Source organism: Gadus morhua, chromosome 11 (assembly GCF_902167405.1).
Source record: "Gadus morhua chromosome 11, gadMor3.0, whole genome shotgun sequence".
NCBI lineage: Eukaryota > Metazoa > Chordata > Actinopteri > Gadiformes > Gadidae > Gadus > Gadus morhua.
Window position 1 is genome coordinate 26733443 of NC_044058.1, and position 27166 is coordinate 26760608.

General features: G+C 47.8%; 1 protein-coding gene across 15 annotated transcripts in view; it reads right to left on the reverse strand.

The window, feature by feature from the left end:
* Nucleotides 1–27166, reverse strand: part of kcnt1b (potassium sodium-activated channel subfamily T member 1b) — a 67167-nt gene that overhangs the window by 26574 nt on the left and 13427 nt on the right. For all 15 annotated transcript variants that reach the window (XM_030369708.1, XM_030369707.1, XM_030369711.1 and 12 more), the window contains exons 3-13: nucleotides 14012–14091; nucleotides 12131–12233; nucleotides 11798–11854; nucleotides 11663–11711; nucleotides 11490–11549; nucleotides 9140–9214; nucleotides 8632–8715; nucleotides 7454–7548; nucleotides 5866–6046; nucleotides 2156–2320; nucleotides 1075–1211 (exon numbers count right to left, since the gene is read on the reverse strand). In XM_030369708.1, the coding sequence (XP_030225568.1) occupies nucleotides 1075–1211; nucleotides 2156–2320; nucleotides 5866–6046; nucleotides 7454–7548; nucleotides 8632–8715; nucleotides 9140–9214; nucleotides 11490–11549; nucleotides 11663–11711; nucleotides 11798–11854; nucleotides 12131–12233; nucleotides 14012–14091 (1086 nt within the window). The remainder of the gene's footprint in view (nucleotides 1–1074; nucleotides 1212–2155; nucleotides 2321–5865; nucleotides 6047–7453; nucleotides 7549–8631; nucleotides 8716–9139; nucleotides 9215–11489; nucleotides 11550–11662; nucleotides 11712–11797; nucleotides 11855–12130; nucleotides 12234–14011; nucleotides 14092–27166) is intronic.

Below are 27166 nucleotides of genomic sequence, written 5' to 3' on the forward strand. Positions count from 1 at the left end.
TGATCCTGTGAGGCTGACATTAAGGTGTGTGATGAATTGGGTCCGCTGTGGTCGTGTTCGCTGTAGGCCTACAGCTGTGGACCAGCACTGATCTATCCCCTTTGATCAGACTCCATCCGCGTGTCCAACACCACCATCCCTCTGCTACATGAAGGCATTAGCAGAACGTCTGGGGGCAGGGCATCACTCGAGGGTTTCCTGTCCTTACACGGCCGGCCAGGTCGCTTTTAAGCAGAATTTTGAAGCGTAAAATGAGCCAGGAGTTTAACGCTGGCCTTCTGAAACATGCAAATGAAGGCGCAGAGAGGGTGTGAGAGGAACCGGGGGAACTGATGTGTTTCCCACACTAGGAGTTACTGGTGTGAATGGTCAGGCCCAATTTCACACCTCATTAGGACGGGATTTCATCCAAAATGTCTATTAGAGCGTAATGTGATGAGACACTGTTATAGACTGTTATAAATCAAATCAAACCCTGAAACCCAACACTAAAACCTGACTACAACCCTAATACCTAACCCCATCCCTAAAACCAAACCCCAACCCTAAAACCTAACCATAACCCTAAAGCCAAACCCCAACGCTAAAACCAAACGCTTAAATTAACCCTCAAACCTAACCCCAACCCTAAAACCTTACCCTAAAACCTAACCCGACCCTAAAACCAAACCCCAACCCTAATCCTAACCCTAACCCTAAAACCTATCCCCAACCCTAAAACCTAACCATAACTCTAAAACCTCACCCATAACTCTAAAACCTAACCCTAAAACCAAACCCCAACCCTAAAACCCAACCCCAACCCTAAAACCCAACCCCAACCCTAAAACCTAACCCCCAGCCTAAAACCTAACCCCCAGCCTAAAACAGGACCGTAACCCAAAAACCTAACCCTAACCCTTAAACCTAACCCTCATACCGAACCCTTAAACCTAAGACTAAACCTAACCCTAAAAGCACAGTCTAACCCTTAATCCAAATCCTTAACCTAAAACTAAACCCTGGACCTAATACCCGACCCCGGCCCGGCCCAGGACCAGTGACTGAGTGTAGGTGCCATGCTGCCGGCCTCACTTGGCCCTCATGAGGTCCTGGTCCTTGAGCGCGGAGCCCTGCAGGTAGATGACCCTCTGGGACCACAGCGGGATCTGCAGGATGCGCCGCACCTGGATGTCGATCTCCGTAGGGCACAGGATCACCACGTAGTAGTCCTACAACGCACAACGCACAACACACAGGATCAGCACGTAGTAGTCCTACAACGCACAACGCACAACACACAGGATCACCACGTAGTAGTCCTACAACGCACAACGCACAGGATCAGCACGTAGTAGTCCTACAACGCACAACACACAACACACAGGATCACCACGTAGTAGTCCTACAACGCACAACGCACAACACACAGGATCACCACGTAGTAGTCCTACAACGCACAACGCACAACACACAGGATCACCACGTAGTAGTCCTACAACGCACAACGCACAACACACAACACACAGGATCAGCACGTAGTAGTCCTACAACGCACAACGCACAACGCACAACACACAGGATCAACACGTATTAGTCCTACAATGCACAACACACAACACACAGGATCAGCATGTAGTAGTCCTACAACGCACAACACACAACACACAACACACAGGATCACCACGTAGTAGTCCTACAACGCACACCGCACAACACACAACACACAGGATCACAACGTAGTAGTCCTACAACGCACAACGCACAACACACAGGATCACCACGTAGTAGTCCTACAACGCACAACGCACAGAACAAAGGATCAACACGTAGTAGTCCTACAACGCACAACTTCTGGGCCCCCAGGTGGAGGCCGCGGGCCCCCAGGTGGAGGCCGCGGGCCCCCAGGTGGAGGCCGCGGGCCCCCAGGTGGAGGCCGCGGGCCCCCAGGTGGAGGCCGCGGCCCCCCAGGTGGAGGCCGCGGCCCCCCAGGTGGAGGCCGCGGCCCCCAGGTGGAGGCCGCGGGCCCCCAGGTGGAGGCCGCGGGCCCCCAGGTGGAGGCCGCGGCCCCCAGGTGGAGGCCGCGGCCCCCCAGGTGGAGGCCGCGGGCCCCCAGGTGGAGGCCGCGGGCCCCCAGGTGGAGGCCGCGGGCCCAGCAGCCCGCCGTGAGGCCTACCTGCAGCCTGGGGTGGGCGTAGAACTCGTTGAGGAAGTCCATGAGCAGGTCTATCTTCAGAGAGCTGACGCACAGCACCACGTGCTTCTCCGTCTGGGCGCGGTGCCGGCTGTAGTTCCCCCCTGACTTCTGCCTCTCCATCCACAGGTAGGCCAGCTCCTCGAACTGACCACCACAACAACAACAACAACAACATCATCAACAACAATAGCAACAACCATGACATAATCAACAAAGATAACAACAACAATGAAACATCAACAACAACATCAATGACATCATCAACAACAATAACAACAACAACAATGACATCATCAACAACAATAGCAACAACCATGACATCATCAACAACGATAACAACAACAACAATGAAACATCAACAACAACAATGACATCATCAACGACAACAACAACAACAATGACATCATCAACAAAGATAACAACAAGAACAACAACAACCACAACAATGAAACATCAACAACAATGACAACAATGACAACAACAACAACAATGACATCATCAACGAGAACAACCATGACATCATCAACAACAACAACAACAACAACAAAACAGCAGCAGCAACGACCAACGATCAGCAACCATCAAAGCAAAAAACGACCACATCAAATAAAACAATGTCATCTCCTGAATGAAGCCAGACGGGCAGACAGAGCGTATGTAACGGGCTACATCCATAACGGAGAGCCTATGAACACAGGTTAATGCGAGCGCTTTGTTCGCCTGTCGACCCTGGGGCCTCGGTCCGCCCACGGCCCCCAGGGGGCCTCGTGAGCACCGGTGATTAAAAGGTCTGCTGTTCACAGCCAGGCCCAGGGTCATATTCCCTGCCCTGCTGCGCAGCCACCGTGAGCTGGGAGTACCGCTCTCTCTGAGCCCCCCCCCAGAGCTGCTGCCTTACAGCAGCAGCTCTGGGGGGGGCTACGGCACCGAGCCCTGGCCGCGAACCAGGAGCTGGTACGCCTTGGTTCGTGTTTTGTTTACGATATTTAGGCCCAATCCCATTTCTACCCCTTACCCCTCCCCCTTGTTTTGAAGGGGTAAGGGTAAGGGGGGAGGGGTAAGGGGAAGGGGGAAGGGGTAGAAATGGGATTGGGCCATATTCTACGGGGAGACTCATTTGCAAAAAGCGGACGTGGCCTTCAGAAAGGCTTTCTAGCGAACGCATTTCTACCGTGGCCGGTCGAAATGGTGCTGACATTTACAGAAGCTTTTAGACCGTTTATAATAAAATAAAATAAAGATACAATGTGATATTGCATCAAATGACATGGTGTGTTGTGATTGTATCGGTTGGCTCTGCAGGAAGCAACCGGCCCAGTGGACTCCCAGTGGCCCATTACCTCCCCCGTCCAATATCCTGCTCCCAGTTTAAAGGCCCACTATGCAACTTTTTTAGCTAAAATTACATTAAGTATGCAGGTTGAGAGTTATGCTGATGGTTCTGCATCCATTTCTTGGTCGATTGGTGGGTGTGTCATTTACCCATGTCGCCTCTCCAGTGAAAAAGCGCAGATGCAACTTGCTCTGTTCGGACCGACACAATCCGGATGTGACGCAGCGGAAGTATCCTCGAAAATGTAGTCAGATTGTAGTTTCGCAAATGCTTTACGGCACAGACACACACCCAAACATGGCACCGGCTAGATATAAACAGCCAGTTGCGAGGCAATTGTTGCATTCATCATGGATCAATCGACTGATAAGGGACCCAAGAGGCGACCGTCGACGGAACAAAAGAAGAATGGACCAGAAAAGAGATCAGACACGAGTGAAAGGGGAACTATGCAACTTTTTTGGCTTGATTTACCTTAATATAACAGGCTAAGAGTCATTGCGATGGTTCTATTATACATTTTTGTTCGATTGTTCGTTGTTTCGACTCACCCTTGCGCATCTTGGCGGAGAAAAGGAATATGTTTCTGCCGGCGACCCGCCGCCCACTCTCGCGGGAGTCTCGGGTCTCGCGAAGTAACGAATTGCTTTACGGCACAGACCCCCAAACACGGAACCGGCTCGATATAAACACAAGTCACTAAGGGATTGTTATATTCATCATAGATCAGCCGAGAGACAGAGAAGCCCAATTCCGAGGGAACAGAAGAAGAGAAAAGGGAGACTGACCGGGAGAGAGGCCAGACACGAGTAAACGTTAGCCAAGCTTTTCAGGAATAGCGTGAACTGAAAGAAAAAGAAGACTGCAAATCAGACGCCGACTCGGCCGTGTTGCTTTTGAAATTGAAAGTACCCTTGGGTGGCCTTTGTCTTCGTGGCATTCTTGATGTTGATAGTCTCTGTACAAATGTGTTTGCTCAACCATTTTGTTGTGAGCCCTGTAAAAATTGTTTTCTCGACCGTTTTGTTGTGAGCCCTGTATGTTTCTAGCTTGCTTGGTTGCAACCATATAAACACCTTTGTTTCCATGGGTGTTTTGCTGTTCGTCTGTCTCGTCCCCCAGATACAGACTGAATCCCCGAATCCAGGTTCTTGTTTATTTAGATTATTATGTTGGCCAAACCTCTTACACTGATTGTTCTGTTCAACCTAAGATAAAACAATTATCATCTCATCCTCATCGTCATCCGCTTATCCGGGGTCGGGTCGCGGGGGGAGCAGCTCAAGCAAGGGGCCCCAGACTTCCCTTTCCCGGGCCACATTGACCAGCTCTGACGGGGGGATCCCGAGGCGTTCCCAGGCCAGTGTTGAGATATAATCTCTCCACCTAGTCCTGGGTCTTCCCCGAGGTCTCCTCCCCACTGAAACAATTATAATCTAGGATATAAATTCTCCCCGTCAACTATAAAAAAGGATGGATTTATGTTTATTGCAATACAAATACACCCTTTTATGTATAACCTTGCCTACACTTTATGAACATCTACTTCGGACATGGCTCCACGCATTCGCCGGCTTCTTTGAAAACAAATGCACATGGCTCGCGTAGAAGTGCATGGGGAAGGGTCGTCAACGAGTTGTTACGACAGTGTTGTAAAATATCTACTACAAAGCTGTAGGGGGCGCTGTGTAGAGAAATGTGCGTGCCAAAACCAAGAAAACAGCGAAGAAATTCCCGAAGTTGCATAGTGGGCCTTTAATATCCGCCCGTCTCTGTGATCTCCTCTCTAATGAAGCGCCGCCACTCCGCTGATCCATAGCGCTGTTATTATGGTGTTTATCTCCCTCATTATCATCATCACCATCACATCCTCATCATCATTACATCATCATCCTCATCATCTTCATCATCCTCCTCATCATCATTGCATCCTCATCATCCTCATAATCCTCATCATCCTCATCACCATCATCGTCCTTATTGTCCCCATCATCACCATCCTCATCATCACCATCATCATCCTCCTTGTTTTCATCACCATCTTCATCGTCCTCATAATCTTCAACAGCACGATCTTCATCCTCATCATCACCATCCTCATCATCACCATCCTCATAATCTTCCTCATCACCATCCTCATCATCATCCTCATCATCATCCTCCTCATCACCTTCCTCATCATCACCCTCCTCATCATCACCCTCCTCATCATCACCCTCCTCATCATCACCCTCCTCCTCATCACCCTCTTCGTCATCACCCTCCTCCTCATCCCCCTCCTCCTCATCCCCCTCCTCCTCATCCCCCTCCTCTTCATCCCCCTCCTCCCCCTCCCTGCCACCCTCCTCCTCCTCACCTGCAGAGGGAGCACCACCAGCGCCACACAGATGAGGAAGACCACCAGCAGCTGCGAGGGCCAGATCTGGGGGGTGACGTCTCCGTAGCCCACGGTGGAGAAGGTGACGATGCAGAAGTAGAAGGACTTGAACAGGGACAGGTGCTTCCCCGCCCGCTCCAGGTGCTGGATGCCACAGGCCCTGCAGGGGAGGACGGCCGACGTCAGTCAATCTCATTATTCAACCTTTCTTTAAATTCTTCATTCCCACTAACATCATCATCTCCAACAAACGTTTTTTATTGACCTGTAAAAAGGCCCAACACACATATCATCCGGGGCTCATTCCAGTTTAATTTGAGTTTCGGTTTATCGCTGTTGTTTTTATTGGTTCAATGTGTATAAAGTGTGAGCCAGGTGTTTCTGAAGGTGATCTTCGGACAAGGCTTTTGAAAGACAATAAGGAAATCTGAAATCTGACGTTTTTGCAGTTTATGCTTTTCCTTTGCCTACCCTGCTCAGTCTATAAACCAAACATGATACCAAATGGCACCAAACAACTTGCTAGGTACCACACTACTGACATACTGACTCTCAACAGCTACGTCAGTTGGCGAAGGTGAGTTAATGATATCCATAAACAGCTAAGCCAATGGTCCAGTTCACGTGACCGAACATTTTTAAAAAGTTGTCTCCCTTGAAGCAGATCAAGTCAGAGAGGGCTGGATGGATTTAACAACTGATGATGTGATTGCTACTTAGCTCCAAAGGGCTTATGATACAGACACTCCCCATGGATCCTGATGAGCCTCACTTCCTCTCTTACCTATCTGGGATCGTTACTTAAAGCTGCACTATGATTTGGTGTTAGCACAAGCCCTCTGGTGGCTGGAGTTGTAGTTGCAGATACATCTTAAGTGAGATTGTACCGGAATGAAAAGATTTAAACGTTCATTGGATGGATTGAGTCTGGATGGGCAGGTTCAGATATCTTTTAATTGAATGAAAATCTGCAGAAGGAAAGTTACAAAGCAAAGGTGCGTGTCTCTGGTGACAAATCCATTCTCTCAAAAGTTATGAGAGGTGGAGTAGTGGGATTGGCAGGTAGGTGAAATCTCCCCTTTTTCAAAATGTCTGGATTAAAAGTACTAAATACATTATTATTGTTAATTATTGTCGCTGTAAAAATGCTTATTATAAGCATTCAATATTATTTTGTGCAACTACTTCTATTGCCCCTAGAAATAACCCCTATTACCCCTGGAGCCTGTGCTCCAGATAATGACCATTGATTTCTGAATCCATGGCGCGTTAACCGTCTTGTGGATTCTCTGGACCTTTCAGCTGATTTTACGTCTTGCTAGCGTTCAAGCCCGTCCCCAAAACCATCCTGTTCGTTTAAATTAGCCTCTGGATGGCTGAGAGTCGATGCACTGGAAAATACAATCCAATGTTGTGTATAATTGAAAAAAGGATCATTATCGCTGTGGTCATCGTGTCGGAGCTGATCACATGTCCCTACTGGTGCGCGGTCACACTCCTGTGGTGGGAGGGGAGAGTGTTCAGGGAGGGAGTGAGGCAGTGGGGAGGGCTGAGGCCAGGGACTCACCCGGTGAACACCAGACACAGCAGGGTGCAGATGAGGATGAGCACCTGGTTGAACATGGCAGAGTGCGTCCTCTGGATGGCCCGGTTCAGGTCATTCTGCGGAGGACGGAGAGACACGGGGTCACACTCAACACGCACAAATGCACACACGCACACACCTAGCCATAGACAGACAGGCTGACAGACAGATACAGAGTGATAGAGAGTGAAGGGGAGAGCGAGAGACAGACAGATACAGAGAGATACAGAGTGAAGGGGAGAGTGAGAGAGAGAGACAAAGAGATACAGAGAGATACAGAGTGTAGGAGAGCGTGAGAGAGAGACAGACAGATACAGAGAGAAGGAGAGTGAAGGGGAGAGTGAGAGAGACAGACAGATACAGAGAGATACAGAGTGAAGGAGAGAGTGAGAGAGAGACAGACAGATACAGAGAGATAGGGAGTGAAGGAGAGGGAGACAAACAGATACAGAGAGAGATAGAGTGAAGGAGAGCGTGAGAGAGAGACAGACAGATACAGAGTGAAGGAGAGAGTGAGACAGACAGTCAGATACAGAGAGATAGAGTGAAGGAGACAGTGAGAGAGAGACAGACAGATTCAGAGAGATACAGAGTGAAGGAGAGAGTGTGAGAGAGACAGACAGATACAGAGAGATAGGGAGTGAAGGAGAGAGTGAGAGAGAGACAGACAGATACAGAGAGATGGAGAAAGAAATGGATAGATAGATACACATATGGAGAGACACATACACGCACGCACGCAGGCACGCACGCACGCAGGCACGCACGCACGCGCGCACACACGCACACACGCACACACGCACACACACAACCTCTTTGGATACAGAATAGAGACGAGTTGTGAAATGCGTCAGCTCATCACTGGGGTTACGTTACATCGGTGTTCCCTGCCAGCCCCCCCCCCCCCCCCTCCTCCCAGCCTCTCAGCATCCTGGCCCCGGACCGGACCATCTGTTCTCTCCATGCTGCCGGGCAGACCCCTCGCTCCGTTCAGCTGTTCCTCCCGGTTCAGAGAAATGGCCGCGCCAAGTGACGGGCGACTAATTGACCGCAGCGTGGACATTTCATTCACAGCAACAATCGCTGCAAGTCCGCACGACATGGGGATGGGAGACAGGCAGCGAGTCGTTCTACAACGCTAACGTCTCCACTGTACTCACTATCATGTTCTCCAGGGCGCACTTGGCCAACCAGCAGTTGAGGAACACGGGAACGAATATGTTCCTCAGTGGATAGTGGAAGATCTGGAGAAGAGAGAGAGTGCTGATTAAACCCTTTAACGCACTGAGGGCAAACCCAATAACGAGCAGAAGGGATCGATATCAATATGCTATAAGCACATGCCGCTGTAATGATTTCCTGCAGGCAACATAGAAGCCAATAATCTCGAATGAGATTGCTGCAAAACCTGAATCTTTGTTTCTAAACGGATATAAGCAGTAATCGTATGCGAGCTGTGTAGAGATTAAAACTGATCAATCAGTCTATCCATTCATTCATCCATAAATCAAATCATTACTCCATCCCCCATCCTATATCTATTGATCAAGTAATCAATCATCTTTGGTCCATCATCAAGTGACAATACCTTGAAAAAGCACTGAGAAATAGTACGATATACATAAGAGGCAGGGTAAATGTAGCACGTATATTAGGTAAGTAACGTACTGTGATTATGAATGGCACCGTGTTGATCATCTCCAGTATGAAGGACATCTGGAAGATCTGCTCCCAAATGTTCCCCTAGAAAGACAACATCATCACGGGACAATGAGAGGAGGTCAACCGAAGCAATGGGATCAAGAACTATGCCATGTGGGGCGGCATGTGGCTCAGGAGGTAGAGCGGGTTGGGTGGTAACTGAAAGGTCGCTGGTTCGATCCCAGGCTCCTCCTAGCTGAGTGTCGAGGTGTCCCTGAGCAAGACACCTCACCCTTAGGCCCAATCCCATTTCTACCCCTTGCCTCTTCCACCCACCCCTCCCCCTTGTTTTGAAGGGGTAAGGGGTAGAAATGGGATTGGGCCTTAGTGCCCCCGCCGAGCTGGTTGTCGCCTGGCTAGGCTTCTCCGCCGTCGGTGTGAATGTGTGTATGAATGTGTGAATGTTAGGCAATATAGTAAAGCGCTTTGACAGGCTTAAGAAGTGATTAAAAAGCTTTATATAAATGCAGTCCGTTTACCATGCACAGTAAATGCAATTCCCAGGTACAAAACGAGGGTCTGGGTCAAAGCAACGAACGAGTCTCGTGAACCTGTCCTTTCATTGACGTGGAGGAACAGCAGCGAAACAAGGCGAGACCTAATGAATGGAGGCGCTGTATAATTCATGGAGCGGGCCTATTTGCTCGTGTCTTAATGGTCTTGTCCGTCTGCCGAACGTGTTTGACGAAAGATTTCCGCATGCTTGACTGAGCTCTTTAGAATCGTGGTTTGCATAATGGCCCGCGAACATGTACGTCCATACGAAGGTCGGCCCTTGGCTACCCCACTAGGTACATGGATTGTAAAGATGAAATACATTAAGGGCTCGGGCCATTCGATTCACATTTGTGGAAAGACACAGTTTTTTATATAACAGTTTTCAACAGTTTTTTTAGAACCAAGTCAATATGAACAGAATAAAACTGAACAAAATGAAAAAATGTCATGATAGCAGTGGTAGGAGTGTACTGGGGGAATATTTGGACAGGAGCCGTGAATCCACAGAATCTATTTGTTTAAACACTTTCCCCACAGTGACGGCCGGTACACAAATATACTCGGAGTAGAAATGGGATTCAATCTCATACTATTCAATTAAATGACTAGCTAGCTAGCGCACCATTGGATATTTTGATACTTCCACCCATGTTTACACATGGCTGGACGTATGCATGCGTTCCATAAATCCAATGCATTGCATCACCAGAAACGCAACTGGCAAGGTGTGTTGCTGGGCAGACGCAGCGTTACATTGGACATTCACGCAGTGACGCAGGCCGTGTGTATGAGGGATAACAGCTTGCGTTTTGACAAAAGCCACAAATAAAAGGAGTCTGTTACACGTTGTTGTGTAACAGCAACCGTTTTGTTCAAACTGTGAGTATGTGTGATATGATATTTCAGACCCATTATTAAATACATTGTGATCACAGTGGGATTAGATTTCATAATAGACTGGCTGGACAAGAAATCTGATGCACATTTCTGGATATCAGCCTGATGTCTGAAGTCAGTATAGTAGTAGTGATGATATTGCACTTCATGCCAGGTTATCAAATATATATTTAACAGGAATATGCAATCCAAATAGCTGGGTTACATAATCTGTAGCCTAACCATCGACTGCCACAGAACAGCAAATAGATCCAGAATGAAACTCGTCACCTCGTCAAGCTCAGCATAGACACGAACCACATAGAACATAACGGTAGAAGACAGCATATAATCGACATACACACACAGACATGACACAAACAACGTCTATATTCAACTCGGGGAACTTCACTGCCTACTGTCTGGGAACTGTGGCTGGAAGAGGGTTGTATGAATGAAGAGTCCTACTGCAGTGAAGCTGTTGTTGAAGCAGGAAGAGTATTAATGTGGGTCAGCGCTCACCAGCTTCCGCAAGAGACTCAAGCCTCACTTGTTCAGAGCTCACCTAGACTCCCCCCTTACCCCCCCCACGACCCTCTTACGAACTTATTGTATGCTGTACGTCCAGGCACTTAATGTACACACTTAATGGATGTTGTGCGTCCTTGCACCAAATGTACGCACTTATTGTATGTTGTGCGTCCTGGCACTTAAAAATAGTACAAAGCATTGTGCAGCGTCTTATCCTAGCTATCCTGGAATGGGTGTTGTTAGTGCTTGCTACTTGGTTCTATGAACATCCTTACTCTACCGTCAGCGTTATATTGTTGTTTGTTTCTCTTTCTTCTGACAAATGTACTTATTGTAAGTCGCTTTGGATAAAAGCGTCTGCTAAATGCCCTGAATGTGAATGGAAATGGAAACACTCTGCCCTGTGGCTCACCTTGTAGCTGAGGTATGTGATCAACATGGTCTCCAGGAAGCTGATTAAGGCCACGGTCACCTGTAGAGGAGGGAGAGGGGGGGGGGCACGTTAGCTGAGGCTAGACCGCCACTGGCTACGTCCACAGAGCCCACCAGGGACGCTGTGAGGCCAGGGGGACGCAGTGCGCTCACCTGTATCCCCCACACAGGGGTCCTTCTTTTCACCCAGAAGATCAACTCCCTTTAAAAGAAATAAAGACAATGGTTGAGTCAGGTAAAACAAAGGGTTTATGAACGACGTTGAGGTGATAAGTGTCGGGAACTAACCACTTGATTTCCGGAGAGTCGTCCGAACTGCTCAGACTGCTGTTTGTGCAGTTCGCACTGGGAAGAAGAAAACACCATGGACATTAAGGGTCTGTGTGTGTGTGTGTGTGGGTGTGTGTCTGTGTGTGTGTGTGTGTGTGTGTGTGTGTCTGTGTGTGTGTGTGCGTCTGTCTGTCTGTCCCCCCTTCCCCTTACCCCTTCAAAACAAGGGGGAGGGGTAAGGGGAAGGGGTAAGGGGTAGAAATGGGATCGGGCCTTAATCTCACACGACATAAACCTCCAGGCGGCGGCATCGTTCAGGTCAGAGGGCCGGCCCCCTGATGGAGGGCTCACCTGGTCTCACCGTCGGGCGGAGACTCCTCCAGGTAGACCCTCAGGACGTACAGGGCGCAGGTCAGCAGCTTCAGGGACAGGTTGAACAGTCGGATCCTCAAGCCTTTCGACCAATCGCAACATAGAACACACTGTAAGTGACCAATCACACACGTTGTCACATACTGATACATGGAACTGCCTCGAGACAGAAGAAGTATCTCTCAGATGTTTCAGGTGAAGCTAGCGAGGTCCCATTTCTGCGGACCCACTGCTCAAGCTTTTCTGCTTCTTAAAAAGATTACAAACACACAGCTCTGTAAACCTCTCACCTTCTGCTTTCACTCACCAGCACGTGTGTGGGAACAAAAACTTAACGGAAAATGAATATTCAAACCGCATAAAACTACTGCATGAACCGTGGTAATGTTAATATGGTCAAATTAAAAAAGACGTTATGTCATGCACTACCGTTGACTAACCGGCTTATAAATGACACCATTTCACATTACAGAGGGCTTTCTGAGCTGCGAAGAAGATATTGAGATAATACAAGGATGACAACAGATTCAGAAGAAGTCTGTTTATTGGGAAACTGAAAGTTGTCCATCTTTAAAAAAAAATGTACTGGCATGCACAAACCAAACCCTCACTTGCGTAACTTCAGCGTGCGTCTATATTCAGAGGCAGGCCTGCCGTCAGATGGACCTGAGTGGACCGACCATCGTCATCTCTCACTCTCACTCAGGACATCTTATGACAGGTGCACCGTGCACCCCTGGATGCAGCCGCCGCAGCGTCTTCTAAGTGCTTATGACGCTGGTTTATAAAAGTCAAGCCATTCAGACAACACCGCACTCCAGCTTGAGTCACAGCGCAACCCAGTGTTACGTCGGCAGCCCGTCTCTCTATATGCTGAGCCCTGAGCCTTTTAAATCAAATCATAACCACTCTTAATTACAAGAGTAACAGCGGGTTATAGGCCCACTCTGCCCTTTTTGAATGTAGCGGAGCACCGCCTCACACGCGCACTGAGAGATTGCGTTCTTCAACTTCAGCTCCATTTCCGGAGAATACTCACAGAAAAAGATGTACCAATTAAATCACTGGTACAGGATCTTTGTTTTTCCTTGTGCTAACCTCACAGTAGCAACGCGTTGATATTGCAAGCCGTGATTTTATCCAGAAACGTGTACGAAGCATTTATATTAGACAGCCGAGTGGGACAGTTCCCTTCTGGGCTCACACATGGAGCGTGGATCCAGAATATGATCAATTAATGTTGGAGGCACCATGCGGTTTGTTGAGGACCATATATAACACACACAGACTTCACCGACTTGTCCCAGCAGCTTCCATGCAGTTACACGTCTGGGCCACTAGGTGGTGCTGTCTTAATTGACTAAAGGTCACCCGTCCAATCCACAAAAACCGCTAGTGACATAACCTCTTCAGAGACAGTGGTAGAATATGTTGCCTGACAAGGATACAAACAACAAGACTTCATTAGGTTAGCTTGAGGCAAGGTGGGACATTTGCTTTCTATTCGATTTTGTTGTCGTACTTTGTATCTGTCTGACTTCTTTACTGTCTGTCTTTCTCTCACCAGCCGACAGCTACCAATGCCAATAAACTACAGCCATGCCAGTGGTGTCAGGGACGCACACACACACAGCCACATACACACATAGCCACAGCCACGCACACACACACACACACACGCACACACACACAAACACACACACAAACACACATATACAGTATACGGACAAGAACACAACAGAACCGAACAGCACAGATGTTGCAGAAGGGCCTGACACTGACATACTAATATTCTTACTATATACATATTTAGTATATGCTACATGTGAACCTCCTAAGATGGCACAATTGTGTACTTACTTGATCTTTGGTTCTTGATGAAGAACAGCTTCAGCCTCTCCTTGAAGGTATTTTCATTCACATAGAACTCCACCTGCACCCTGCAAAGACAAGGACACATGCACAGTGAGTCCAGTCCCCCCACACACACACACACACACACACACACACACACACACACACACACACACACACCCCCCCCCCCCCCGAAAAAACACAGAAAATAATCCTGCATTTAGAAATGAACGAGGCATACTAAAGTACCTTTCGCCGTAGTAGCGCATCCGTCTTGTGTTCATCATGAAGTTTTAGAGACAGTGAACCCACTAGTTGTAGACCTCACCACTAATAGCACACCCCCATCACATCTTTGATTGTTGTGGTGCAATCATCGTCACGTTGCTGTGTGTGCAATATACGTAAGTGCCCATGCAGTATATAAAATATATATTTGTTCCAGAATATATGTGCATATGGTATAGCCTCATATCATTAATTGCCTAAGCCATATTTTAAGGTTCATCTTGCATTTAGCGTCAAAGACTCAGGCAGATAGTGATTATGGAATGTAAAAAGCACTCTGATTGGCTTAGGATATAGCCAATTAGGCACAGTGAATCAGCAGCGTTAGGAGAGTAGAGTTAGGTTAGATATCCCAATTTGGCTTAATTATGACCTAGGCAATTATGCTATGAGGCTCGATAGTTAATATATACTGCAGTTCACTTATGAAACAATCCAAACTGAACCAAACTACATCCTTGGTCGACCGCGCTGAGTCGCTGCAGTTCAAACCGCGCTCTGAAGCCGCTGGCCTCGTGTCACCTCATCTCCCCCCAGGGCCTCAGCTCTCGGCCGCCCCCTGAACATGCAGCGCTTAGGGTCTCTCCTAGGTCACAGGTTTACCATGTTACCATAAATCCCGGCAAAAAGTGTTATCTTGTTTATTTTTGTTGTAATTCTTAGTGTGGGGACAGGCCAGTGCCTCTCCAAGTGATAAGAGGTGTTATTTCAAACAATCCTCCATTTGTGATGTCCCAGCAAGGACGAACCAACCCGGTGGTCTTCGACATAGCCAGGGCCATATGCCTTATCAAGGCATATGGCCCTGGCTATGTCGAAGACCACCAACACTGCATCTGTTATTTTGTTATTCATGCTTTCTTTCCTATAATACTCGCCCCAAAGCTTTGGTTCGGTGAGAAGAAGGGTCGAGAGCCAAGGAGCACGTCGGGAGACTGCTCCTCACCACTTACACTAAGATCCAACTGAGTCTGTACCTGTGCTGTATTACATCCTCGAATAAACCATCTCTTCGACCCTCTGGTCCAACCTGTCAAGCTGCTGAAGCAGGTGACTGATTCTCATTCCAAACTCTCGACCAAGAGTAAAGAACAAGAAAGTAAACTTAAGATAATATACACACACATAATAACCATTATTATTCTTTACTATTAGGCTGCATTACATTTGCTGAGTAATGAAGTTGTGTCATAAAGAGCTTAACGAAGTAAAAGACCTATATTAGTGATTAAGAGCACTCAATAATCACTGAATGTACGCTGTTTGAAAGTGAGGTAAAGGATAAGGGTTCGACACCTGAGTTTGTCGGGGTTAGTGTCCCGAGGTCTGTCTGGATTGGAGTCCCAGAATAAGGACCAAGTTCCTTTGGGTCGGGCCAAGTGCCGAAATTGCATGCAGGGTCACTCAAATGATTTGTTCATCTTTGCTAGTTTTTCAATTATGATACGTGTCCTGAATAGAACGTAGATGTTTGTTTTCTTTTAAAATTTGCTAGACAAGGAGTGAAACCGTATTTGTATTGAACTCACTGGTGAGGTTACATGAATTGCTAGAGTTTTTTTGGTGTTTTGTTGTTTTGATTCCCGGGGTGGAATCACAGATAGGGGTTTTGTTGGAACACCTGAGGAAAAAAAGTGAGCCATCACCTGATGTATGCATATCGAGCTCCGTGGGCAATTTTATATTTTAAGGGGTTAACAGCTCCGTGAACGCTGGCTATTTTTTTTAGCACAAAAGAGATGGGTTAGGGAAGTCGACAAAGAGAGACGGAAGTAGACAGAGAGAGAGATCCGCCGATGTTTGAGAAGACAACTTCTAAATATGAGGATACTCTAGATAGAGAGAGAAAAAGAGAGAGAGGTAAAGCAAGGAGACAGAGAGAGAAAAAGAGAGACAGGTAAAGTGAGTCAGAGAGTGAGAGAGAATAGACGTCCATGTCGGTTTCTACTTGACACAACTGCTCAGGTTTTATAGAACATTTATGCATTTTTTTTTTTAACAAAGGTTCACTCATTCATTCATTCACATACGTTTTTGGAGAATCATGATGACTGATTACTGATTACTGATATAACCATTTCTTTGTGAGGCTGTGACAATGCCTCCCCCAAACTGATGCTGCACCTTTTCTTTTAAATTACATGTTTCAAACAAGTTTGATCTTCATCCCCATTGCCAGGTACCGCTGGGTTCAACACGAGTCTCTCTCCAGAGATCAGAGAATATCAGTGACTGTTTGTTTTTCATCTTCTGGGGTCAGGTTCCACATGAGGACGGGCACGAAAAACATAGGAAATGAGATCCACCTGGTAGACGTGGTGAGGATGTTGAACTCCTTGAGACTCGCACAGAGTTCAACATCTTCACCGCGTCTACCAGGTGGATCTCATTTCCTATGTTTTCCATATACAATGACTTTTTCTACCGAATGCCTGTGTAAATCCAGCCTTTGTTATTGGACCAAATATAAATCATGAAATGTATTGCCCTGGTGTGGAGCTCTGGCAGGTGTTTAATAATCTAGGGCCATGCTATTGTCCAGATCTGTTGAGGCATGGAGTGATCTTGGTTGAATGGTGCAAATGCTCATGTGATCTAAATCGAATTTTGATAATATCATAAGGCAACACGCATAATATTAATGCTCAAACCATAACGCTAGTGTTGGGGGTGAGTGGCTCAGGAGGCACAGTGGGTTGGCTGGGAACCAGAAGGTTGCTAGTTCGATCCCCGGCTCCTCCTAGCGTCCTCCTAGCTGAGTGACACCTCAACATAACTGCTCCCGACGAGCTGGCTGTCGCCTTGCGTCGCTGTCTCCGCCGTCGGTGTGTCCATTAATGGGTGAAGGTCAGACAATATTGTAAAGTGCCATGAGGCGCCAGTGGTTAGAAAAGCGCTGTACAAATCCAGTCCATTTATTTGCAGCAGAACACCACTGTATGCCTGTACACTGGTAAGAGTAATAAAGGGGGTTATGTCATGCACTACCGCATTGGTTGACCGACTAATAACTACAGAGGGCTTTCTGAGCTGCGAGAAGCTATTGAGGTAGTACAAGAATAACAAAACCATAGGTCAACCAAAGGAGTCTGTTTATTCAAAAACTGAAAGTTGTCCATCCAATTTCTTTTTACTATATGATGAATGGCTTGCTGAACGAGTTAGTAATATAATCGACCCAGTAATGTTAGCATCTACTCCCCTCCACCCAAGACAAACACGCATGCACGCACACGCGCACACACACACACACACACACACACACACACACACACACACACACACACACACACTAAATCCTCCCTTCCTGCGCCAACTCCTCCTCCACATCAAAGTAGAAAAGTGTGACTTGTGATTGCGTTCTGCTGCTTGTCTTGAGGCGTCAGCCACCCCACCCAGCGTGAACGCCTTGTAAATAGGATTAAAGGACCCCCACACCAATCTCTTCCTTTCCTACAATTACCGTTTCTCTCCATGCTGGGATCAGCACAAGCAGACTATCACTGCAGTTGTTTAATCCATCTCGGAAATTAACTCCAATCCAAGCCATGCTTTGACTTCTGCCAAGGTTTTGTTTTTTGTTTGTTGACAGCAGATGACTCGATAAGGTTCTTTGAGGAACACAAAATCATCTCAATGTGCTGGATAAGAGAGTGTAAGAAAGTACGCAGCACCAACTATGTACAACTGCCGCAGTGCCTTCCTGCCCGTCATCCATGTCAGCCACACGTTTAAATAACACCTCAGAAAAATAAGATGAAGATGGTCCCACTTTTGGACGGAGTCAAGACAGTACAAAGAAACTAATTCCGCACAAACCCGCTCTATAGGAGACAGGGTTTCACAGCGAATGGGACACACCTCATCTCACACAGCCCTATACCCCCACCACATCAACTCACTACAGAGATGCCGCCACTTCCTCTCACGAGCAGACAGCTGCGCTGAGCTTCCTGTAGGAGCAGTCAACACACGCCACATCCTGCGTACAGCGCATCTGGCTTTCAACTCACGCGACCCTTTCTCCCCACTTCACACCGTTTCACTCAAATATTTAAAACAATTTGTTCTCTAGAATTGGTCTAATTGCGTTCCGCCCCAGAGGCCGAGCCATCTGCTCTGTCTGCATCTTGAACCTCCGATCCTAATTTCCGACGTGTCTGACCGGTTCAGACCAGTTCCTCTGTCGTCAGCTATCTCACAGGTAGGACACAGCGTCCCCTGCGGTCCCTTAAGAAGGGGGTGTTTGGTGTGGGACCTGCAACCTGGAGGACATGAGCGCCCGCACGGCCAGGTGTGTAGATCACCACACACCACCTGCTTCTGGATGATGCCAACAGGTGGACCGGTACCTCAGTGGTCCCCCCCATACCAGAGAACATCTCTGGAGGCTCTGTGGAAGACCCTAGATCCCCCCTTCACAGGCTGGCGAGGGATACTCCCCTGGTTGTTTTGGAAAACTATAAAAGGTTGATCATTATGATAACAACCAAACTAACTATTCTACATGAGAGTGAAGGGTGGCAGGAGACCACTATTATATGATACATTAAATCTGTTATGCTTCATAACTTCCTGCTGTGGTTTAAGTTATGTCCGAGAGCAAGTGATAAAAACCACAGACCACACGCAAAAGAGAGAGAGAGAGAGAGAGAGAGAGAGAGAGAGAGAGAGAGAGAGAGAGAGAGAGAGAGAGAGAGAGAGAGAGAGAGAGAGAGAGAGAGAGGGAGGGAGGGAGAGAGAGAGAGAGAGAGAGAGAGAGAGAGAGAGAGGGAGGGAGGGAGAGCGAGAGCGAGAGCGAGAGCGAGAGAGAGAGAGCTAGAGAGAGAGAGAGAGAGAGATAGACAGAGTCAGTCAACTTCTACAGTTCAGTGACACTACCACTGCTCTTCGATAAGGTGTGTGAATTATAGACCACCATTTTTTGTTTCACCCCATAAAGGTAGCTACTAGCTGATTCATGTGCTTCATCACAACACAAACACGCTTTAGCATCAGCATGGCGTTCGGTCTTTAATAAGGTAAAGCTTTTTACACGCACACACACACACACACACAAACACACAAACACACATGCACACACGCATGCACACACATACACAGACACACACACACACACACACACACATGCACAGTAATGATATCACTGCCTCAAGCGGCAATACATTAAAAACACAAACAAACAGACACACAAACACACACACACACATGCACAGTAATGATATCACTGCCTCAAGCGGCAATACATTAAAAACACAAACACACAGACACACACATCCATAACACATAACATCAGACTTTTATCCATGTGATGTCGGTTTCTGTCATGGCAGATACCCTTCCGTGGGTGACGGGGACCCCAGGGAGAGGAGACAACACAAATGTCTCCCCGCCTGGAGCCTCCTGCAGGGCGTCCTGTCCCCCAGCAGAACGAGAGCGTCTGTGGACCACAGACCCACTCGGCTGACATCTCCCCCATAGAGCCCGTACTACCCTGTCAGCTGCCAGGCGCTGGTCTACTTCATGAAGCCGTCCACCACTGTCACTGTCAATACTGCGGTCTGCTTAATACCTCCTCTGGTAGAACACCTGCAGAGCTGTTAATAACACGTCTGTTTTCATGCTGCTCCATTTTCCAGTTATTCCACTTATTTTAAAATAAGCTATTTAATAATCCAAAACAAAAACATGTTATTCCAAAAAAACGATACAGGGACATTAACTTATAACGGTACAAACACACCATTAGACGTGATGCTCAAAAATATCCAAGCTTCAAAGATCGTGCTGGAGCACCATTAAATCCATTTGATCACCACTAATACCACACCACTGACGTCCGCCCCCGCCCCACTGGGGTGAATGTGTGCAGGGGTACTAAAACGTCCCCGGCGCCCTCCTCATCAGCGCTCTGGTGCATTAAGAGGTCGGGCTGTTGTGGGTCTTAATGAGCAGAGGTGGGAAAACACATTCTGTGGTGCAGCAGCACTGGGGAATGCTGCTCAGTCTGACTTAATGTACAGAGGAGGGGGAGAGGGGAGGAGGGGGAGGAGAGGAGAGGAGGGGGAGGAGGGGAGAGGAGAGGAGGGGGAGGAGAGGAGAGGAGGGGGAGGAGGGGGAGGAGAGGAGAGGAGGGGGAGGAGGGGGAGGAGAGGAGAGGAGAGGAGAGGAGAGGAGGGGGAGGAGAGGAGAGGAGAGGAGAGGAGAGGAGAGGAGAGGAGAGGGAGAAGAGGAGAGGAGGGGGAGGTTTTGGTTTTTAAAATCCCTTTATTGCACAACTGCAAGGAGAAAACAGATCACTGTCCCATCATCACTTCAGCAATGCAAAAAAACAAAAAACAAAACAGAACCAAAACAGAAACATCCCTAAAATACAACAAACAGAAAACGTGTTTCTCTAATCAGAAACTTACATTCAGCTCTCCTACACCCCCCACAGAGCATAAGACCCCTCCAACAGCCCATATGTGACTGAAGCCCTGCATATCGTCCATCATTTGATAATAGGCATGTTCCACCCTCAGTCGGGCCTTCAGCAGGCCCTTCAGAACCAGCACCGGCTCCACACTACCAATACTCTGAACCCGGTTCCTGCGTGTTAGCCAGATGGCCAACTTGGCAGAACCCGATAAAAAGTTCACCAATGTGTGTACATTTTTCTTCAGAGCACAGTACTTTGGGCCAAAAATAACCAATTCAAAAGAAAAATTCTCCCCTAGACCCTGAAACCACTTTTTTAAAAGCTCAAACAATACTGTCAGCCGAGGACACTGAACGAATAAATGCCCCAGGGTCTCAATCTGAGAGCAGAAAATACACTCCACCCCCTGCTCTGGATCCAGGTGCGCTCTGTACCTGTTGGTAGCTATTGCTCCATGTACAATCCTCCACTGGGATCTGCTGTCCGTTTTTCAACGGGCAGCTTGTACAAAGACCGCCAGCTGCCTTTCGGGGAAACGTCTGGACCAAAAAAATCTGTCCACCTCGACTCCTGCAAGCCTGCCAAAGAGCGCAGGTTCAAAACCTTGGAGCAGATTTGGTACAAATCCTTCTTCCCTGCAGCCTGAAAAGTCTCCAGGTGTGGGGTTGTGAGAGACAGCAGCTGACCTCCTCCCTCCTGCCACTCCCCCACAACTGGGATGATATACAGAGCGGGGAAACTGTACTCTCCCTCTTCGCTCCACTGGTCACACAAAGTGCGGTTTTTTGCAAATTCTCTCAGAGGTTGTTGCAGGGCAGCACAGACTTCCTCCACAACTCTGCTGATCAACCTGATGGAGGTGATGTTACTTCCCTCTTTCAAGGCGTCCACAGATGTTGCCGTCATCTTCATCAGATGGCCCAGCTTGGTGCAGCTAGCCTCTCTAAGACAGGCTCGCAGGCTGGCAGATTGCAGTGTTTGAGTCCTTATGAGGTCATTATAAAACAAAGGTTCCTCAAACAACCACATGCCCGGAGTCTCATTTGTGGCACGTGCAGCCTTAAAAATCTGCCATGCCTGCAATACCGAACTGTAGAAAGGTGTCAGTCCAGTTAAGTCCACATCCTCAAGCTGTAGAAGGAAAAGCTGTTTATCGTAGCCCAATCGCCCAGCTCTCTTCAGCAGCAAACGAGCTACGTCAAACCAGCTTGGCCGGCAATTATACAGCAGCCTTTGTGCAGTCTGAAGTCTAAAAGATGCAATTTTCGCCTGGATGTTAATCAGTCCCTGCCCCCCTTCAGCCACAGGCAGGTAGAGTGCTGCTGCCCGGACCCAGTGCCGGCCAGACCAGAAAAAGTCCAGGATGACTCGCTGAACGTCCTCCATCAGGCCTTTCGGTGGCGTCAGAGCAATCAGCCTATGCCAAAGAGTCGAGGCGACCAGGTTATTGGCCACCAGAACTCTTCCCCTATACGACAGCTGGGGTAGCACCCATTTCCATCTAGACAACCGAGCGTCCACTTTCTCCTTAACGCCCTCCCAGTTCTTATTTTGAAACCCCTCAGTGCCCAAAAATACTCCCAACACTTTCAGGCCTTCCTTCCCCCACTCAAGACCTCCAGGCAGACTGGGCACTGCCTGAGACCTCCACTGTCCCACCAACAAGGCCTCACTCTTTGCCCAGTTCACCCGAGCAGATGAGGCCTTTTCAAACAGGGACAGGGTATCCTGCAAACACTGAACATCCCCCTGGCTGGAGACAAAAATATTAACATCGTCTGCGTACGCAGAAACAGTAAGTGGACGATCAAAATTATTGGACCCCGGCAGTGAGAGACCACTGAGCCGACCTCTCAACATGCACAGCAAGGGCTCAATAGCTAGGCTATATAATTGACCGGAGATAGGACAACCCTGTCTTATCCCTCGCTGAACAGGGATTGGCCGACTCAGCCCTGCCCCCATCCTTACCATACATTGAGCACCACTATACAATAAACCAATCCAGGCCAGAAAACCATCACCTATACCAAAAGCCTTAAGTGCAGAAAACAAATAAGAGTGATCCACCCTATCAAAGGCCTTCTCTTGGTCCAAAGAAACAATACCAAAATCTACATTATGAGATCTACACACATCAATAATATCTCGAATAAGGAAAATGTTGTCCATAATTTTCCTATCAGGTACACAATAACTTTGGTCTGTATGTACAAGTATTCCCAGGATGTCCTTAAGTCTGTTGGATAGGGCTCTGGAAAGCACCTTATAGTCCGTGCAAAGGAGAGCAACCGGCCTCCAGTTCTTAAGTAAGGCCAGGTCTCCTTTCTTGGGAAGCAGGGAAAGCACAGCTCGCTGACACGAGACAGGAAGCGATCCTGTTCCGAAACACTCCAATAAAACCCCATGTAAATCATGTCCAAGGATATTCCAGAACCGCTTGTAAAAGTCAGTGGAGAGACCATCAATCCCTGGTGCCCGCCCTGATGCCATCTGATTGACGGCGGCTGTCAACTCGTCCAGAGTTAGCTCAGAGTCCAGAGCAGCTTTCTCTCCTGGGATGAGTTGAGGAAGTCCCTCCAGGAGCTCCTCGCGGCACTCCATGCTGCACTGTTCTGCCTCGAAGAGGTCCGCGTAGAAATCCATCGCATGGGTCCTCATCTCACCCGGACTGGTAGTCACCCTGCCTCCAGGAAGCTTAAGGCAGGTCATCTGCTTCCTCTGTGCCACCGATCTCTCCAGATTGAAGAAGAAAGAGCTTGGGGCATCCATATCCTTTAGCTGGAGGAAGCGAGACCTGACAAGAGCTCCCTTCACTCTCTCCTGCAGGAGGGAGCTCAACTCCAATCTCTTCTCCTGCAGCCGATGACCCGTGGTGGGATCCAAAACCCTATGTGACCCCTTTTCAATGTTCCTAATACTGACTTCAAGCTCCTGAATTGCTGCCTTTATCCTAGAAGTCGAGTGAGAGGTATATTGCTGGCAAAAAACACGAATCTGGGCCTTGCCAACTTCCCACCACAGCTTCAAAGAAACAAAATCTGATTTCCTAGATTTCCACTGCTGCCAAAAATTCTCAAAGCTTTTGCAGAAAGTACGGTCCTGCAGAAGTTTACTGTTAAAAGACCAGTAGGACCGCACCCTTTCACCTGGCGAAATGACCAACTCTACGCTAACATAGTGATGGTCAGTAAAGCCAACTGGACTTATGTGACTTTTGATTAATCTAGAGCTAAGAATTTTGGAAATGTAGATCCTATCTAGCCTAGCTGCACTTACCCTGTTATTGCGGACCCTCACCCATGTGTATTGTCTGGATTGGGGATGTTTTACCCTCCATGTGTCCAACAGATCCAGGTGTGCGATGACACCGCTAAGGCTCTGGGATGACTGTGGGTGGGGTTCCTCACTTGTCCTGTCTATAGTAAAGTCCAGGGTACAATTAAAATCCCCGCCAAAGATGAAATGATCATGCTGGTAATTCCCCACCTCACTTTCCAGCAGGGCGAAAAAACCCACTCTTTCCGATCCTCGATTTGGGGCATAAATGTTAGCAAAGCAGAACACAGAGCCCTCTATTTCCGCCTTGACTATCAAAAGCCTACCCTTCACCCAAGGGCGTAGGAACCGGGGGGGACGGAGGGGACGTGTCCCCTCCAATTTTCGAGACAGGCGCATTTGTCCCCCCCAAAAATTATACCGCAAAATATATATATATATTTTTTATATTTTACTCGCTTTTATTTTGAAAGCGCAACACAGCGTCTTGTCACCTGCCCCATGTATGGCAGCGCGTAGGGTTGGGGGCGGTTGGAAGTTATAAGGACTTCAGGCTGGAAACGCCTTCGAATCGCTGCCTAGAAGAATAGTTGCCTGCTTTCCATCGGGGACGTAAGCGCCGCTGTCACCGCTGCTGATCGCTGCCAGCCTGCAACTCTAATCGCGTGATCTCGCGTGAATACGGTTGTCTCGCAAGACAGCCATAAGCTGCCGCATCCCATCAACGGCTCAGACTGTTTGAGATGCGGGTGTCTGCAGCTAACGCAACAGGTTAGAGCTGTTAAAATGAAAAGACGGCAGTAGAATAGCAGAGAAGTTTTAGTGTCCTCCGCAGGCTCAAAACCTGGCTCCGGTCCACAATGTCTCAAAACAGACTCAACCATGTTGCTGTCTGTCATGTCCATCAGGATAGACTTGACTTACTGACAAGAAGTCAATTTGCAAGCATTTCGTGGCTGCAAATGACAGGAGAAGAAAACATTTTGTCTCTTTTGCCTAGGCCATAGTTTTTCAACCTTTTGTGTGTCACGGCACGTTTGACACTGTTGGATAACACTACAGTGCTATCTAGCTTTTATTTGTATCAGTTCTACACACTAATTTATATTTATCAGTTCATTACATCCATTCTAATGTCGTTTTCGTTTGCCTTCACACACCAATCAGTTAGTGGAAATGTTCGAATAATATCACATAGGCCTACTCGAGATTAAAAACAAGTTACATTTACGTTTACATTTAGGGCATTTAGCAGCCGCTTTTATCCAAAGCTACTTACAATAAGTACATTTGTCATAAGAAGTGCATCAATATATCGCTGTCGGTACAGAAAGGATGTTGATAGAACCGTTGGTGTATATGTTAAAATTCTTGATGCTGTTTTTCCCTTTAACCTTAACCTTTGCCTGTGTGTTCATTGAGGCATAAGATAGTCTACAACTAAGAAAAGAAAAGGTATTCAGAAAATACAAATTCAAATTTAGATCAATATTTTTCACATGTTATTTATCAGTCTACAAAACTGTATGATAAGGCCTGCAATTAAATAATTGATTTGATATGTATCAGTTCAATACTGCCATTCAAAATGTGTTTTCCTTTACAAATGTATATTTTTAGAATAATAAAATACATTTGTGAATGTTTTGCAGTGTAGTTCATTTATGACATATTTCTCTTCGAACCATCAATGAATCTGTCAGGTTTCCGATATGTGTCCCCTCCAATGTTAAACACGTTCCTACGCCCCTGCCTTCACCACCTCAGTAGAGGATAGAACCTTTGCATTGGCATCTTTTCTGAACAGAACAGCTACCCCTGCACTAAGGTTGGTGCCATGACTAAGGGTACATGAACCCTCCCACCATAAACCCCAATCTATCTCGTCTGCTGGAGTAGTATGCGTCTCCTGCAAAAACAGCACATCAACCCTTTTTTGAGTGGCGACTTCAGAGATTAATGCCCTTTTTTGTCTGTCTCTCCCTCCACCATTGATGTTCAAGGACCCTATTTTAAGGCTCTGCATAGAGGTCAGAGAAGAGAAACAGATACAAAGAACAAAACAAGAAACAGTAAAAGAGGAAAAACACCGTGTGGTACATGATCATGTTACTTTTTTAGTCTTCTTAGCAGTTTTACCTTTTTTCGCTTTCCTCAGAATTGTAATATGCTTTTTGAGGCGAAAGCGTTTCTTTTCATCCAAGAGGTCAAACCCGACCAATCTTTTAAGTACATCAACCGATCTGATGAACTTTTCAGTGTCACTGAAGTAGTCATTCAGTCTAACAGACTTTTTAAATGTCACATCCAGAAAATGATTTATTTCCTCCAAAGAAAAGAGATCTGTGTTCTTGGAAGCTTCACCTATGCTAGATACTGTATCCGACTCAGAGTCATACTCCATGTCCTCCCCTTCACAGGATGCCTGACTACTTGAAATACCCTTTCCTTCAGTGGTGATCACAGTGGGATCTCTGCCTGTACAACTTGTGGAAGCTGCTTCAGTGCCTGCAGACTGAGAACTGCTCAGGTTCTCCGCAGCCACAGGAGCCTGCTGTTTCTTAGGATCGCTCTGTTCCTCACTATCTAAGTCAACCTCCTCAAAATGAGGCACCGAACCAGTGACACCGGCTACCACGTTCACAGCACCGGGATCCGCACCCGCATCCGCGACCGCGGCGCCAGCACTGGAGCCACCAGCCGTGGACCCAGCACCGGACTCACCAGCCGCGGACACGGCCGCGGAACCAGCACCGGACTCGCCAGCCGCAGACCCGCCGGCCGCGGACTCGCCGGCCGCGGACTCGCCAGCCGCAGGCTCAACACAGGACCCGACAACCGCAGACCCACTACCCGACCCGCCAGCCGCGGACCGAACGGAGCCGTCCGCCGCATCAGCGGAGCGAGCCGCCCCCTGCTGTCTATGTGGACACGCAAAGCGTTTATGTCCCACATCTCCACACTCAAAACATTTGAACTGTCCTGAGCTGTCGTACACCATATAAAACCCATCACCGTGCTTCACTCTGAACGATACATCGAGTGTTTGTGTCGGCGAGTCCAGGAACATGAACACCTGCCGTCTCAGAGACTGCACGTGCTTCAGTTTGGGATCCTTACATCCCAAACTCACCGTTTTAAATCCACCGGCAAACTTGCCAAACCTACGGAGC